This window comes from Balaenoptera ricei, chromosome 19 (genome assembly GCF_028023285.1).
Source record: "Balaenoptera ricei isolate mBalRic1 chromosome 19, mBalRic1.hap2, whole genome shotgun sequence".
Lineage (NCBI taxonomy): Eukaryota > Metazoa > Chordata > Mammalia > Artiodactyla > Balaenopteridae > Balaenoptera > Balaenoptera ricei.
In genome coordinates, this window is record NC_082657.1 from 32,793,421 (window position 1) to 32,807,385 (window position 13,965).

The 13,965-nt window shown below is 44.6% G+C and overlaps 1 protein-coding gene across 4 annotated transcripts; it reads right to left on the bottom strand.

The window, feature by feature from the left end:
• Window positions 1-6: 6 nt before the first annotated feature.
• Window positions 7-9,414, bottom strand: AKTIP (AKT interacting protein). Of its 4 annotated transcripts, none has more exons than XM_059906053.1 (10): window positions 9,305-9,414; window positions 6,690-6,803; window positions 5,301-5,506; window positions 3,022-3,086; window positions 2,837-2,937; window positions 2,231-2,319; window positions 2,054-2,152; window positions 1,854-1,961; window positions 991-1,051; window positions 7-819 (listed from the first exon to the last, which is right to left on the bottom strand). In XM_059906053.1, the coding sequence occupies exons 2-10, from the start codon at window positions 6,729-6,731 to the stop codon at window positions 709-711; spliced, it is 882 nt and encodes a 293-aa protein (XP_059762036.1). In that variant the 5' UTR covers window positions 6,732-6,803; window positions 9,305-9,414; the 3' UTR covers window positions 7-708. The 4 variants fall into 4 exon arrangements, with proteins under 4 accessions (XP_059762036.1, XP_059762037.1, XP_059762034.1 ...); XM_059906054.1 differs by having other exon boundaries at window positions 7-816; window positions 9,281-9,414; XM_059906051.1 differs by having other exon boundaries at window positions 9,281-9,414.
• Between the last annotated feature and the right edge of the window lie 4,551 nt (window positions 9,415-13,965).

A 13,965-nucleotide genomic window follows, 5' to 3' on the forward strand; every position in this document is an offset into this window, starting at 1 on the left:
AGAACAATCATTTATTGGTTTATTGTCTCTACGAAACACATTAGTCATTCATCATTTAAATATCTGACTTCATTAGAAACCGTTTTAACACTCTTTCTCCCTCCTGCCATAAAAATACAATAAGTAATTTGCTTAAAAAAAAAAAAAACTATGAACAAGTGTTCTGGTTTCCTCTCACTCACCTAATATGTACCTCAGTGACTGACAGCAGTTTGTATATCAGTAACACAGTAGGCTGAAGACTGAGGTTCAAATGCTCTTCCACTTAAAAGTGCTAATAAGCTATGGAAACTGCTCTCTCTATGCATCTCCTCTCCATATCCTAACATATGTACACCTGAAACCACTGATTTAAAAATCATTAGATAGATAGATAGATAGTGCTGAACTCTGCCTACTTCATTAGTTTAAATGAATGCAACTTACCTTTAGCATTATATTCAGAAAAGTACGTATGCCTCCAGGTCCCCAAGAATTTGGAGCACTGAACTAGATAACCACCCTAAAGACACTTCTGACAGAAGTAACGCATTACGTAAAGAGAGGTTTCCAGAACTTGCTGTTTGTTAGAACCTAAGCATACACGGACAACACTGACATCAGTCACTGTTCACACCGTTTTACTCTGCAGGCAGTCCTTTGCCATTGGTCAGCTTTACTAGTCCAAGTCCAGCAGGAAAGTGCACGGTGCACCAGATTCACCAGCTCTTAAGTTGCTACCGTTTTCTCTTCTTTACTGAAAGGTTGTACTGAGCCAGGTTTTACCCATGACAGGCCAGCAACGTGAACACTTTTATTGTGCTGTTCCTCAGGCTTCTTCTAGGCACAATGAAAAACAAACAGACATTAAAAAATGACTGATGAGGGGATTTCAGCACTGTACAAATTTGTTTCCCCAAAAGTTATTTGTATATACTGAGTAGTCTCCAGTGAAGACATTTTAGAAAGGAAACAGTGAGCTAACGATTTCCAAACTGGTAATCTACTTACTTTCTGAGTTAGCATCTTCTCTCTGGCTTCATCATGTACAGAAGGATTCCATGGAGAAAAGCTTCAGAAAGAGAAAAATATTAAAAAAGTAGCTCACTAAATTTGTTTAACATCCATTTTTTTACATTTTTAACCCAGTTCCCCTAACAAAAGTTAACAAGGAACAATCTTTAATCAGTTGTCAATGTGTAAGTTTTAGACATTATCTAAATGATTTTCTCACAATAACTATCCCTTAGCACTTTACATGGGTTAGCTCATTTAAGCCTCACAACCACCCCTGAAGTCCTATTACTTGAAGAAAGTGAGGCACAGTAAAATTAAGTAATCTCTCTGGGTCACCAAAGCCAGTAGGTACAAAAGTCGTCACCCAGTCTAACTGCAGAGCCCAAGCTCTTGACCACTAGCACTACGCACAGCAACCCCAGTGCTGCCCAGGAGCTCCGTCGCTGCAGTCTTCAGTACTCCTGCAGACGCTCTTCCTCAGCATAAACTAACACGATGCTCAAGGAACCCACCATTCACACTATTCACTCTCACACTGTTCAGTTTCCCTCCTTTCACCAAATCTGTAAGTTGGTTGGGGTATGGGAGTTTAAGAGGGGCTCCAACTGGAAAGAAAAGTCCCTACATTTGAATGAGCACATTACAAGGATCCTTAGGAAACCAAAGTCATTACATAGCTTGCTATTGGCACAATGTGTCAGTCCATGTTGAAAGCAGAAATCAAGTTGATACCAAGTTAGAAAGGTTGTAGGCTAACAGATTATACACTTTCCTTTTAAATCCCCATTCTAAGGCCACCTGGAAAACAGGAGCACATGACGGCAAAGTGCAGTTTACCTTGATAATGTACCACTTACCTAATTGCATAGGGGTCTTCTATTTTAGGTTGGTCAAACAAATGAGCAGTGCACACCTTAACACTGTCAACCACTTTACTTTTAAAAAGCTGAATATCTTTTTCGTACCTGTGTTAAAAGTTTAAATCAAAAGGTTACCAACATAATCTACTTTGCTATCTTTTCAAATTTATCTTACATAACAAAGCAAAGTAACATACAGTACTGCAGCCTCTGGGTTTAGGGGGCTTGCTGTATCAATCTTGTAGAAAACTCTCCTTGCATACATCAATACTTGCCAAATATGATTATGGTTCCGCCTAAAGGGAAATACGGCAGGATTACTGAGGCTTCCTCTTGCTGGCTTATGTCACCACACGAAACTCTTATTTACTAACCTCCATTTTGCAAATGCTCTCTTCACATCCAGTTCACCTGAGGTGGGATCAACTAGCGGGTGAAAGACGGGAATATCAAACACCAAGCGCTATATTGAAAGAGAGACACATCCTTTAATGGAAGCAATGGAGCATATTAAACCCACACGGATAAGTTGTAAAAGAAGCTTCAGGACAAGGCAGTTTTGTTGCTTAAAGTCAAAGAGCTGCCTCAAGAGGGACACCTAACTACTTTCACCATTTTCCTGTGAAACTAAATTTTGCAGTGAAGCAGGGGAAAAGTCGCTCTTCTCTACCACAGCATAACAATCGCAATTCACGTAGTGAGAGCTGTACTACAGCTTCCAGCCTCACTTGCACACCCTGAGCAGAGAAACAAGTAAAGCTGAAGGCAGAGGCTAGCATGGCAAAAGATGCAACAAAGCAAAAAAATCCCCCTGAAAGACTACTGAGTAGACAAAACATTTCGGGAAACTGAAATCATAAAAGTATTAGGCCAGGAAAAGAACCAAGAAATCTTTAAAGCCCCTTAAACCCTCCTCCTGCAGTGAGGAGGGTGAGGAGGGTCCAAGAAAGAAAAGAAGCCAGACTACATCCCCAACTTACTGGACAGTCACCATCTGGGTAGTTATCGGGGATGTAAACTGTAAACTTAAATACACCATCTTGATAAAGTCCATGCCGTATGAATATTACTCCAAACCACACTGTAGGAAAAAATAAAAACAGTTAAGGGCTAAGTTTGTGTCAGGGGAACCAAATATGCTATAAAAAGAGCGAATCCTTCTTACTTAATGCAGATCGGTAAGATGGCTGCACATAGACACCAGGTAACTTCTGCTTCACAACCAAGGTACTAAAACAGAAGCAGCAGAATAGTGAGATTGCATGGATGGAAATGACATACAGACCAAACCACCCACGTTCATTTTTTGAAAGAAGGAATAGTCCCCCGAAGGGCAGCTGATGCTCTAACCATACAGAGTCAGCACAATCTCTCACCTGGCCCTGACTGCTGCCTGTTTACTGGTTTCATAACACATGCTTACAGAGAAACACAGCCAAATCAGGGCCCCAGATTAAGAAATTAAAGCCAAACAGGGATACACAATCAAGTTTTCCACCCAGAAATCAGCTTCCCCAAAACACCATCTTGGAAACCAACCTGTAGGTAATTCTGGATATCAAATTCTATATCAGTGAGAGTATCTGTACGATTATTGCTTTTGTGACCATGAACAATAAATAGATCTTACCCACACACATTTAAAAGCCTTTTTAAAGTACAACTTTAGGTAATTAAGACATTAAAATTCCACGGAATTACCCTCATTTGGGGGTCATTTTAAGTTTGAACACCAGTCGGTGCGGCAGTGTTCTTGGTAGAAGGCAGGCAGCCTGAGGCGCTCACACTGTACTCTGCTCCTGAATTTACCCCAAACTCAGACACTTGAACTCTGTGGGCCGTGGCGTGGGAAACGGTGGGTGCTGAAACAAGGGAAGACAGAGGCTGCACTGGCTCTTCTGGGACCTGGTCACCTGACAGCCATTCTGCTCTGTTCCTTTTGTAGCTGAGCTATGAGCCTAAACAAGTAACACTGTGACCAGACCTTGAAAAGAACAATGTTGACTGAGGGTCTTAAAACACACTAACCTGCCAATCCTGAATTTTACTGAGAAGCAGCTTATTGGACCTCAGCTGACTTTTTATTTATTACCTATTTGCTACCACACTTACTCTTCAATCATTTTAAAGTAGTTATTCCATTTTTAACTCACTATAATTCAGCATGTCAACAGCAGCATGGTTGGCAGATGTATCTACTACAGTGAGGTTTGCCAAAAAGGCAATTTTGTGTCCTAATACAGACAGCAGATTTAATGCCACAATAGAAGCCTGTCCAACTCACTGCCTCGCCTCAAACACAGGCTTCCATCATAAAGCTAAAGGGACCCGTGCTACCAAATCACACTCGCCATTTACACTGGGGCCTCAGACCCTCTGACCATTACAACATTAGCACAGTGAGGGACGGCTGGAGGATGCTTTTAAAATAACTTCATGTACAAAGGAAGTTTTACATGACTGAAATTCAGAATTAATTCTCCAGACTTTCTGCCCGTATAACAAATGATCAAATCAAATGCCATCTGCGCTCAATCACTATTTGAGCCCCTCTGATGGGCCAAGCACTGTGTCATCACTACTAGACTCTGCAGAAGTGCCCGTCTCCTCACACTCTACTGATATGTGCAACTTCAGTCCAATTTTTGACTTCTGTGACTAGTCAAGTTCTTACTTACATGGAGCCCAAATCTTTAAAACTTCCCCATAATGGCCTAGTTCTGCCCTTGGGGGTCATACAGTATAAGTCAAATCTCCTTTCTAATGACGGACCTTCAGGTGAAGACAGCTTTAATAAGTACTTTCCAGGTTTTCTCCAAGTCAGTGGTTCCCGTTCCTTCAACTGTTGACTGCTAAGGTCAGGCTTCCTGACCTCCGCCTACTGGGACCATCTCCTCCTGCGACCATCTCTTTTGGGGACCCTCTCCTCAGTCTGTCAGGATAGATGCCTCTTACAGGGTGATCACCAGAATGGAGCACAAACCTCCAGCTGGGTCTGACCCAAGAAAGGATAGCTCGCCACCCTCCCACTGTCCCGCCCGCTACAACAACCTCTTCAGGAGGTGAATTCCTCACCTCATATAAAGGTAGACCAAAATTAAGTTCCTGGATGCTTAATAAATCTGTTTCCCCCTCCTCTTGCTCTCCAAAACAGACACGGAAATTAAAGCACACGTTTGCCTTTAAATCTTACTTACCCAAGCTCTCAATAAGAATCATTACTTTTAGAAGAGGATATTTATATAACACCACTTAGGCCTTGGTGAAGAAAGGTTATATTACTAGCAATAGAGTCCAGCCTATATACATTAAGGCTAATACTGGAGGGGGATGGGTTTGAGCTTTAAGATTAAATGGCTGCTGTTTACTGAGTCCTTCAGAATAAGTTTCATTCTTCACCTTCAAGGGTCATTCAAAAGTTAACCAGATAGTTTCAGAACTTACAATTCCGCAAGAAGGGAGTATTCCAGGTAGAAAGGTCCGTAAGAAGCATGCGTGCCATTTGCTGACTGTGTTGCCGGGGCAGGAGATGAAGGCTTAGTTATGGGCAAAGCATTTTTGGGAATAGAAGGCAGCTGTTTCTTTGGAGCAGTGCGTGGAGGACTGGTTTTCACATCCCCTGTTAATGTCTTTTCTTCACCATCAGATCGCTATTCAAGATGAAGTGGTGAGAACAGTTGTTAGGATGATTCTTAAATCACAAGACTACATGTGATGTCCTTTAGTCTTTAACTGAAAAGCTGGAATTACTCTTTTACAAGGACATTCTAGCACCATGATCAAGATGACCTGAAAGTCTGTTGAGCAGGCAGGCTATTACAGAGAGCAGAACAAAGCTGAAGCAAGACTAAATCACAGGAAAATTCATTCATCAGCTGCATCCTATAAAGACAATAAGGCCAGTATTTACAGGATTTACTTGAAACGGAGAAAGAAATGGTTTCTCCTGGTGGCCCCAGAAAGAGGGCAAGGGGTTACTACACAATTAGACAAGACTAGAAAGGCCCCCTAGCATTTAGCTGTAGAAAGTCGGGTGCTAAGCATCTCAAAATAAATAGTGTAGAGGACTGAAATCAGTCACTACCTGATGTCACCACTTCGGTTAGAAACTAAGAATGAAGCTATTCTCTCACTTGCATGGGTCTGATTTTGATCTTGTCCCTAATGGACATGTTTCCACATTTGTACTATCATCAGCATAAACTGTCATTCTTAGTCAAAGACAGAGGTCTAAATGAATCAGAGACTAAACTACCATCTCATAGGTATTTCCTTGGCTCAAGTACAGTCAAAGCCTGCTTAATTAGCTGTATTAAAAACGTACACAGTATCGTGTACAGAAAAAAAGATTAATAGTGGTGTTCTCTTACACGTGGAATTATGGGTGACATTCATTTTCTTTTTGTTTGTGTATTTTAAGCTTCCCTAAAATGTATTTTATTTAAAAAAATATTTTATTTAGAAAACTTAAACCAGTGCCCTCAAGTCTGACTTGACCATATTGGACTGGTCTTGCCCAACACTTCTCTAACCATGAAATCTTGCAGTTTGTCAAAAAACTACTACAATAAAGTGTCACAAATTTCATCATGTGTAAATGTAACCTAAGTCAAAATAATAGAATTTTGATTACTAGAATGATTTCTATTTGAGATGTGATCTTGGTCTCAGAAACTGACTTTAATCAACCAAATAACTGTTTCCCAAAAGTAAAACCTAAACTAGAAAAACAAGGTAAATTTGCTAAGATTATAGGCAACCTTGGTATGAATTATTTTGGCCTCTGTTCTGACACAAATGGGTTTCCTCAGTAAATTTATCAACTATACCTACTTTGCGTACAGAGCTTGTAGACATGCTCCAGAAAGGGTTCATAACGTGTACTCCAAACAAAGAAACTCAGTGGTCTGTGTCATCAAACTCTTCCGTCCGCAGAATTCACTTTACCTTAAAATGAGATGGGAAAACAGAGAAACAGACCAACACCAACAGTTAAGACTTCTGAAAGAGTTAAGAACTAAATCTGTACCTCTAAGCAGAAATACAGTATAATGTTATATAACATGTAGTTATAAAAACCTAGGGGGAAAAATCTTCAGAAATAGTTTCCTTCTACACCCCCTCCCTCCAATTTCTTTCCCATCTTTAAAGGCCGACAGGAATCTGTGTACCAAGTCCTTGGCCAGGATTCAGAATATTCAGTGACACAGTTCAGCTCTGGTGCCAGAAGTGCAAAAGATACGGACTACAACAGCTGCTACTAGCATAATATCTAGGCATTTAACTACTGGGAAAGCCAGGTTCAGAATGCACTGTACCCACAGACACAAAAGGTCTATCACAGTTCTCAGGGTTATGGGAATTAAAGATCCAAGGGAGCTGATTCGAGAGTGTCTTAAGTACAGAATGATTCTCTCCAACAAAACTAGCAACCGAAGGCAGAGCATACGAGAAAGAGGGGGAGGGAGAACTGGGTCCTGTCGGGACCATCCACAAAACAAACAAAAAACGACCTTTTCCAACTGCTTCAAGTGTGGAAACAGCAGGATTACGCATTTAAGGAATTGCCAAGCAATATGTACAAATGTAACAGAGGAATGCAAACGAGACCTTTCACAAACACAAATCCTCCACCAAAGCTTCATGAAGTGGATAAGAAAGCATGTCTCAAAAGTCACAAAGTCAGTGGGTCATTTACTAAAAATACAAAGGAAGAGGCAAAGGAAAAGCAGCAAGCGGAGCTGTAAGAACAGTAATTTGTTTGCTCTGGTGACTTCCCCCAGGCTTGGTCATGTTTAAAACAGAGCTCTGCTAAATTCCTACTTGCACCAGTCAACAAGCTGAAGGTGAAAAGGGTAAAAATTTAAGCAACATTTTACAAAATTTGTAAGAAGCAAATCATTAGAGAAGCAGGTACCAAATGTCCCTAATCAGCAAAAATTTGTTTTCTGCCGATCCTATGACATACACAGGTGGGTCCCATACCCTACCCGTGCCCATTACTGCTGCCTTGCTTTCCAAGATACAATGCCACCCAATAATTAAATCCAAGTAATGAGGATTCTGGTTCTTCCACCTACCTGATGACTTACATCCAGTAAGTAGCAACTTATTGCTGAGAGCTCTCTGCAAATCTGCCTTTAAAGGTAACTATGATACAAGCCAAAATGGCTGGGACATCAAAACTGTGTGGGTGTATATGTTCCTGTTTGGTGCAAATAAGAACAACACTGGTTTTCAGATCCAGAGTAATGTGCAGCACCCAACCATCATCTAGGACAGACCCGATTTAACAGGGAATCCTGTCCCCCTGGGATACAGTGCTCACCACCATGTAAATTTACTGGGGTGGATCAGTCACCTGTAAGGTCCCTTCCAATTCTAACACGTAAAGATTCTATGACTTTGCCCTTAAGAATCAAATAAAACTTAGCCCCAGTTCCTCCTGTCTTTAAGAAGGAGGTATTGTCTACTGCTGCCTTTGTTTCCAGCAACGACATAATCACCTAGAGAAATTGTAGCACGCTTTTCAGGAGTAACTACACTCTTTAATAGCGATCTACTTTACCCAGGCACAGTACAGCATTTTTCCAACAGGAGTGACATAGATGGAAGAAAACACAAGGCACGTCCTACTCGTTCCGAAACAACTTTAGAATTTCTGCTGGTCTGGTCATACAAACAACACATGATTGTCTCTCTTTATATCATACAGCTGAGAAGTCGTAGCTCGGCCCTATACGAATGACCCGCACCTGTCCTGAGCCAAAACTTAGAGACGGGCGGTGCTTACCTCCTATGTACCATAGTCCCTAAATAGGCACATCACCCCGAACAGCCTTAAATTCCATGTTAAGAGGCGACGGAGCAGGGCCCAGGGAAAAGATGAAAACAGCCTCGGCCCCGGCTCTCTGGGGACAGCCGGGACGGGCACCCGCGCCCGGGGCGGAAACCCATCTCCGCGCACGCAGGGAATCTGGACAAACCTGTCTCGGGATGATGCAAGGCAGGGGCCAAATCCCGACCTCGCAGATAGCTCGAGGCCGGCCCGGGCCCGCGAGACCCTCTGGTGGGGGGCTGCGAGCCTCGGACGCCCCCCTCAACCTGGGAGCGGGGACAGAGCCGGGCGTGGGGAGGGGGCCGAGGAGGGCGGGCCCCGGACGGAGCGAACCGGTCCGGCCCACCTCCCTTCCTCAGGCCAGCCCGGCCCCGCTCCCAGGGAGCCCCCAGCGCCAGGCCCCGGGCCCCGCGGCGGCCGGCGCAGCAGGTGCCTGCGAACGCGGACAGGTGCCCAGCCCCGCCCCTGTGTCCCAGTGCGGCCGCCGTCTCTACGGAGTCGAGGGCCCCTGGTAGGGCATACAAATGCCGGCCCCGAGGACGCTGGCGGTCCGCGTTTGAGGACTCCACAGCCCTCGCGTACCTACCACTGGCCTAGCAGCGCACCCCACCTCGGTGTTTTTAATGCAGTGCTCCCGGCTGCAGAGCGCCGTCGCGGCCCCTCAGCATCTCTGGCCGCAGAGCCAGCCCAGCCCCTGCCTACTCCGCGCCCCGCCCAGCCCGGCTCCCAAACTCCGGCTCCGCCCCCTGCCCTCCCTCCCTTGGGCCCGGACGCTTCCGCCCAGCCTCGCGGCGCCGAGTGGCTCCTATACCTGTCCGTCAAGGACGTTCTTCCGGGGGCGTTGGGGCGGCAGCGCTAGGTCCTGCCAATCAAATCTGCTCGGTTCGGGTGAGGCCGCACTTGACCCTCCCCTTACGTAACAGCGTCCAGAGGGAACTGTCAGTCACGGAAGTATCGGCCCCGGGGGAGGGATGGGGCGGAAACAAACGCCGGTACATAATTGGTCACAGCGTCCGCCAGTCACCATGGAGACCCGCCCACAGGTTTGTGCGTGGCCGCCGCTGCAGTTCAGGCAGGCTATGGCTGCGGGTTTTCCAAACCCGAGTCAGGGCGGGGCTGGGCTCGGGGCAGGAGTCCGAGAGAGGAGCCCGGTCGCCGCCTGACCGCCTGGTGCCCGCCCCTGCTCGGTCCTCAGTCCCTGGCGGTGCTGCGGGACCCGAGACCGCCACGTCGGGACCGCCCGACGTGGGAGGGGCTGGGGCCGCTGTCAGGTTGATAGACTCTGGAAGAAGTTCTGGTGTAAGAAACGCCAGAAGAAAACGCCCATTGAGAAACGCCCATTTTCTGTGTCGAAGAATTGAGGAGCGAAGGGATGCAGAGGATGGGAGCTAAACTCCCAACTCCTCCCTTGGCAGTAGCGCTGCCAGAGGGCTTTTTTAAAAGTGTACGTATCGGACCCAACCTATAGAATCCCAATCCGGGGGGTGGTGAGTACCAGGAATTCACATTTGTCACAAGTTCCTCTGGTAATTCTGGTACGGACTGAAGTTTGAGAACCTCTCATGGTAACGTAGCTCCTGGTCCTCTGATTTTTTTTTTTTTTTTTTTTTTTTAACCTAACAAAGGTGATCTGGAACACCTTTACCACATCTCACTCCTTACTGCTCAAAAACCTTCCACGGGAGCCGTTTCAGACTGAATAAAATCTAAATTTAGCCTGATTTACAAGGCACACCCTATGCTGACCTCGTTCCCATATTCCCAACTCATTTCCCACGTTTTTCTCCAGCCTCATTCTGTGACGGATGCCCTTGGCTTACACCCTCCGAGCCTTTTCTTACGATGGTGCCTCCTCTTGGGATGCCCTTCCAATCTCCACCTAACTCAGTATCTTACACTCAGAAGAGGAGAAATATTCTCTGATCAGGTTGTTTGTTCAATTTTTGGTTGTCTTTGAAATTCTGGTAAAATGACCTTCTTGTAAAATGGCAGACAGCCAAACTCCCCTAATCCCAAGGGTTGGTTCTGAAATCCAACTTCCTCCTCTAGCGAAAACATTCCTGAGCCACTTCCTTTTGTCCAGTTTGAATACACTTAGGAATGTTGTAATGCCCTTCCTTAATATTAGTCTCAATCAATATAAAGAGGAAGATAAACAGGAAATCCTTTCTCCTGGCCGCAGGTGGTCTCCCTTGGCACCTCTCTGACCCAATCCCTCCTAAACTTCTTGGCAGTCTCATCCTCTCCTAAACTTTTTTCTGATCTCACCTTCTACCCACGTCCTTGGCAATCTATCCCTTCCCTCAGGTTCACCAAGGACTCACATATTTCTCCAGCTCGGACCTCTCCACTGAGCTTCAGCTGCACGTATCCAACTGCCCATTTGGCACCAGATGCTTCAGACACATATCAGAATCCTTACAGCCGCACATGCCAGAAAATCCAACTCAAATCGGCTTGCATAGCCAGGGGATTTGCCTCACATGTAGGGCAGGTTCCAGCGGTGGCACTCTGGGCTTTAGGCACTGCTTTCAGGCTGGTCGCAAGATGGCTGCTGCCATTCCAGCCACATCCAGATGTGACAATGTCTAGCAAAATAAAAAGCATCCTTTTCTCCCAAAGGTCTTTTTCGAAGAACAAGAAACCCTTTCCCAGAAGCTCCCCATAAGCGATGCTTACCAGAAATGAGTCACTGGGTCTCTGCCCTCAATGAAACCAGTCAAGGGCAAGTGGAATGAGTCTGCCATGATTGGCTAGGGCTCAGCAAGATTTACCCCAGATCCCTGGCCTTTAGACAGAGAAGTGATATGATTGGGTTTGTATTTTGAAAAGGCCACTTTGTATGGAGAACAGATTGTGCGAATACAAGAGCATTTGGGAAACCATTGTGGTGGTTCAGCAAGAGACCATTGCGTGAATTTGATGGTGGAGATGGAGAAGTGAATGAGTTCAGATATTTAAGAGGTGGAATGGACAGGACTTGGCCATGGATTAGATATGGAGGGTAAGGGGTTGAAGACAAGGGGGAGTATCCTGGATGGAGCCTAGATTTTGACTTGAGCTACTGGGTGAATAGTGAGGCCACTCACTGAGATGAGAAACAGTAAACCATACTGTTTACGGGCGTGGGGGAGATGGGGAAATAGTTCTTTTTTGGATAGGCAACGTTTGGGGTGTTTCTGTAAGTACTGTTGCTTGCGTACCTGGTAACCATTTGCCCCTTCTTCATTGCTAACAGAGCCTTGATTTTTGTTGAGGAGCCCCGCCCTTCCTGTTTCCTGTTGCTCCTGGGACAAAGACCAAACTCCTTACCATCACCGAGGGCCCAGCATGGCAGGGCCAACACCTGTCCAGCCCCACAGGCCCCAGGTTCCAACCACTTACATCCTTTTAATTCCTTGGAGGTGTGATGCTCTCCCTCTCTGCCCCACCGCAAGAGGGGGCCTTTGCACTGGATGTTCCCTTTGCCTGGACCGTTCTTTTCTCTCCCCCTACACAGATCTCTGCTCAAACACCACTTCCTCAGGGCAATTTTCTGTCTATTTGGGAGATGACTTATTAGTAGCTATCTCCATACTATACAGTAAGCGCCACCAGGCAGGAACCATGTCTGTTTCATTCTTCCTGGTCTCCGCAGCATTCAGACCAATGCCTGGATGTAGTAGGTGTGCAACAAATACTTGACAAATGAAGGACAGAAGCAATTACAGTATATTTAAAACACCTGCCTACCTGCATGCACCCAGCTCTGCACCAAGAAAGGAGCTGATTATGAAAATGAGGATGATTTATTTAAATGGAAATGAGGAGGCAGCCTTGAGGTACCATTTCTTTAAGACTAAAATATAAAATACTAAGAAAAAAAATAACTACTGGCCCTAAACCGTACCTGTAAAACATTTTTAATCACTTCATATTATATTTATTATTGTAAGTTTTGGGAGCATATCTGATATTTGTGTCAAAAGATGAATTCTTGGGACTTCCCTGGCGGTCCAGTGGTTAGGACTCTGCGCTCCCAATGCAGGGGGCGCAGGTTCAATCCCTGGTTGGGGAACTAGGATCCCACATGCCGTGCAGCTAAAAAAAATAAATAGAAAATACATTTTTTAAAAAAGATGAATTCTTCTTGCATCAGGATTTAGTAGACGTGGGATCTGTATGAGTATTCAAGACTCCTGCTCATGTTCTAATCAGCAAAATAGTCATTGAATCCATTCTTCTTTTGGTCTTTGGGAAATTAACTGTACAAAGCAGTTTAGATCACTGATTTACTACTAAAGGAAGGCCTGAACAGAAGGAAGGGACCAAATGATGGTTAGTTGGAATGTGTATGTGTTTCATACATGTGCACACATATGAGCCAGTACGCTCAATTCATTTGCCTCCTAAATCCTTTTCTGAAAGGTAGATTCCTATATAGTATGGTATGTGTATCACTGATTACACCCATTGTTAAAGATACATGCGATGATTGTATAGCTGTGCATTTATTTTAATACATCAGAGAAAAATGCAACAACACATCACAACCATGACTTTATGGATAGTAATGTTTAGGATGAGACCACAGTAGGCATTTAAGTTGTTGTTTTTTTTTTCTTAAGTAAATGGATTTAAGGGAGAATATTAAGTATTATAGTTAATGATCCTCAGATATGGCAGAAATCATGAATTTTTGTCAATGATTGAAGTTTGAGAAACACTGCTATAGAGGATGATGTGGCTTTTATCCTTTCTACATCCTCACTGATCATTATAATTCTTGCTTATAACATCACAAATGTGCTTCCAGTTTTGGGGTGCATCACATTTTCTTCCCTGACCTAGTTCCTATAACTCCTGGTTCTTGAATAAATTAGTGAGTGGATGGTTGGATGATTGGATAGATAGATGAAAGGATGAATTTTACAGACTACAGTATTTCAAATCTAAATCAGAGTAGCCGATGGACCACTGTGAGTATTTATGCCTTAAGGAAAAGCAACCAGTATACAACATTGCAGCTCATAGAGGGCCAGAATAGAATTGATTTTCTTTTATAAACAAATAGCGCTTTGGGGACTTCCCTGGTGGTCTGGTGGGTAAGACCCCATGCTCCCAATGCAGGTGACCCACGTTTGATCCCTGGTCGGGGAACTAGATCCCGCATTCATGCCGCAGCTAAGAGTTTACATGCCGCAACTAAGAAGCCCGCATGCCGCAACTAAAAGATCCCACGTGCCGCAACGAACATCCCGGTTGCCACAACTGAGACCCAGCACAGCCAAA

Excerpts from the sequence above, each read along its gene's own strand:
- AKTIP (XM_059906053.1), bottom strand. The coding sequence starts at position 6,731 with ATGAACCCTTTCTGGAGCATGTCTACAAGCTCTGTACGCAAA. Across the intron at positions 2,320-2,836 it reads ACCCAGATGGTGACTGTCCA|CGCTTGGTGTTTGATATTCC; the intron begins GTAAGTTGGGGA and ends CTTTCAATATAG. Across the intron at positions 820-990 it reads AGAAGATGCTAACTCAGAAA|AAGAAGCCTGAGGAACAGCA; the intron begins GTAAGTAGATTA and ends CATTGTGCCTAG.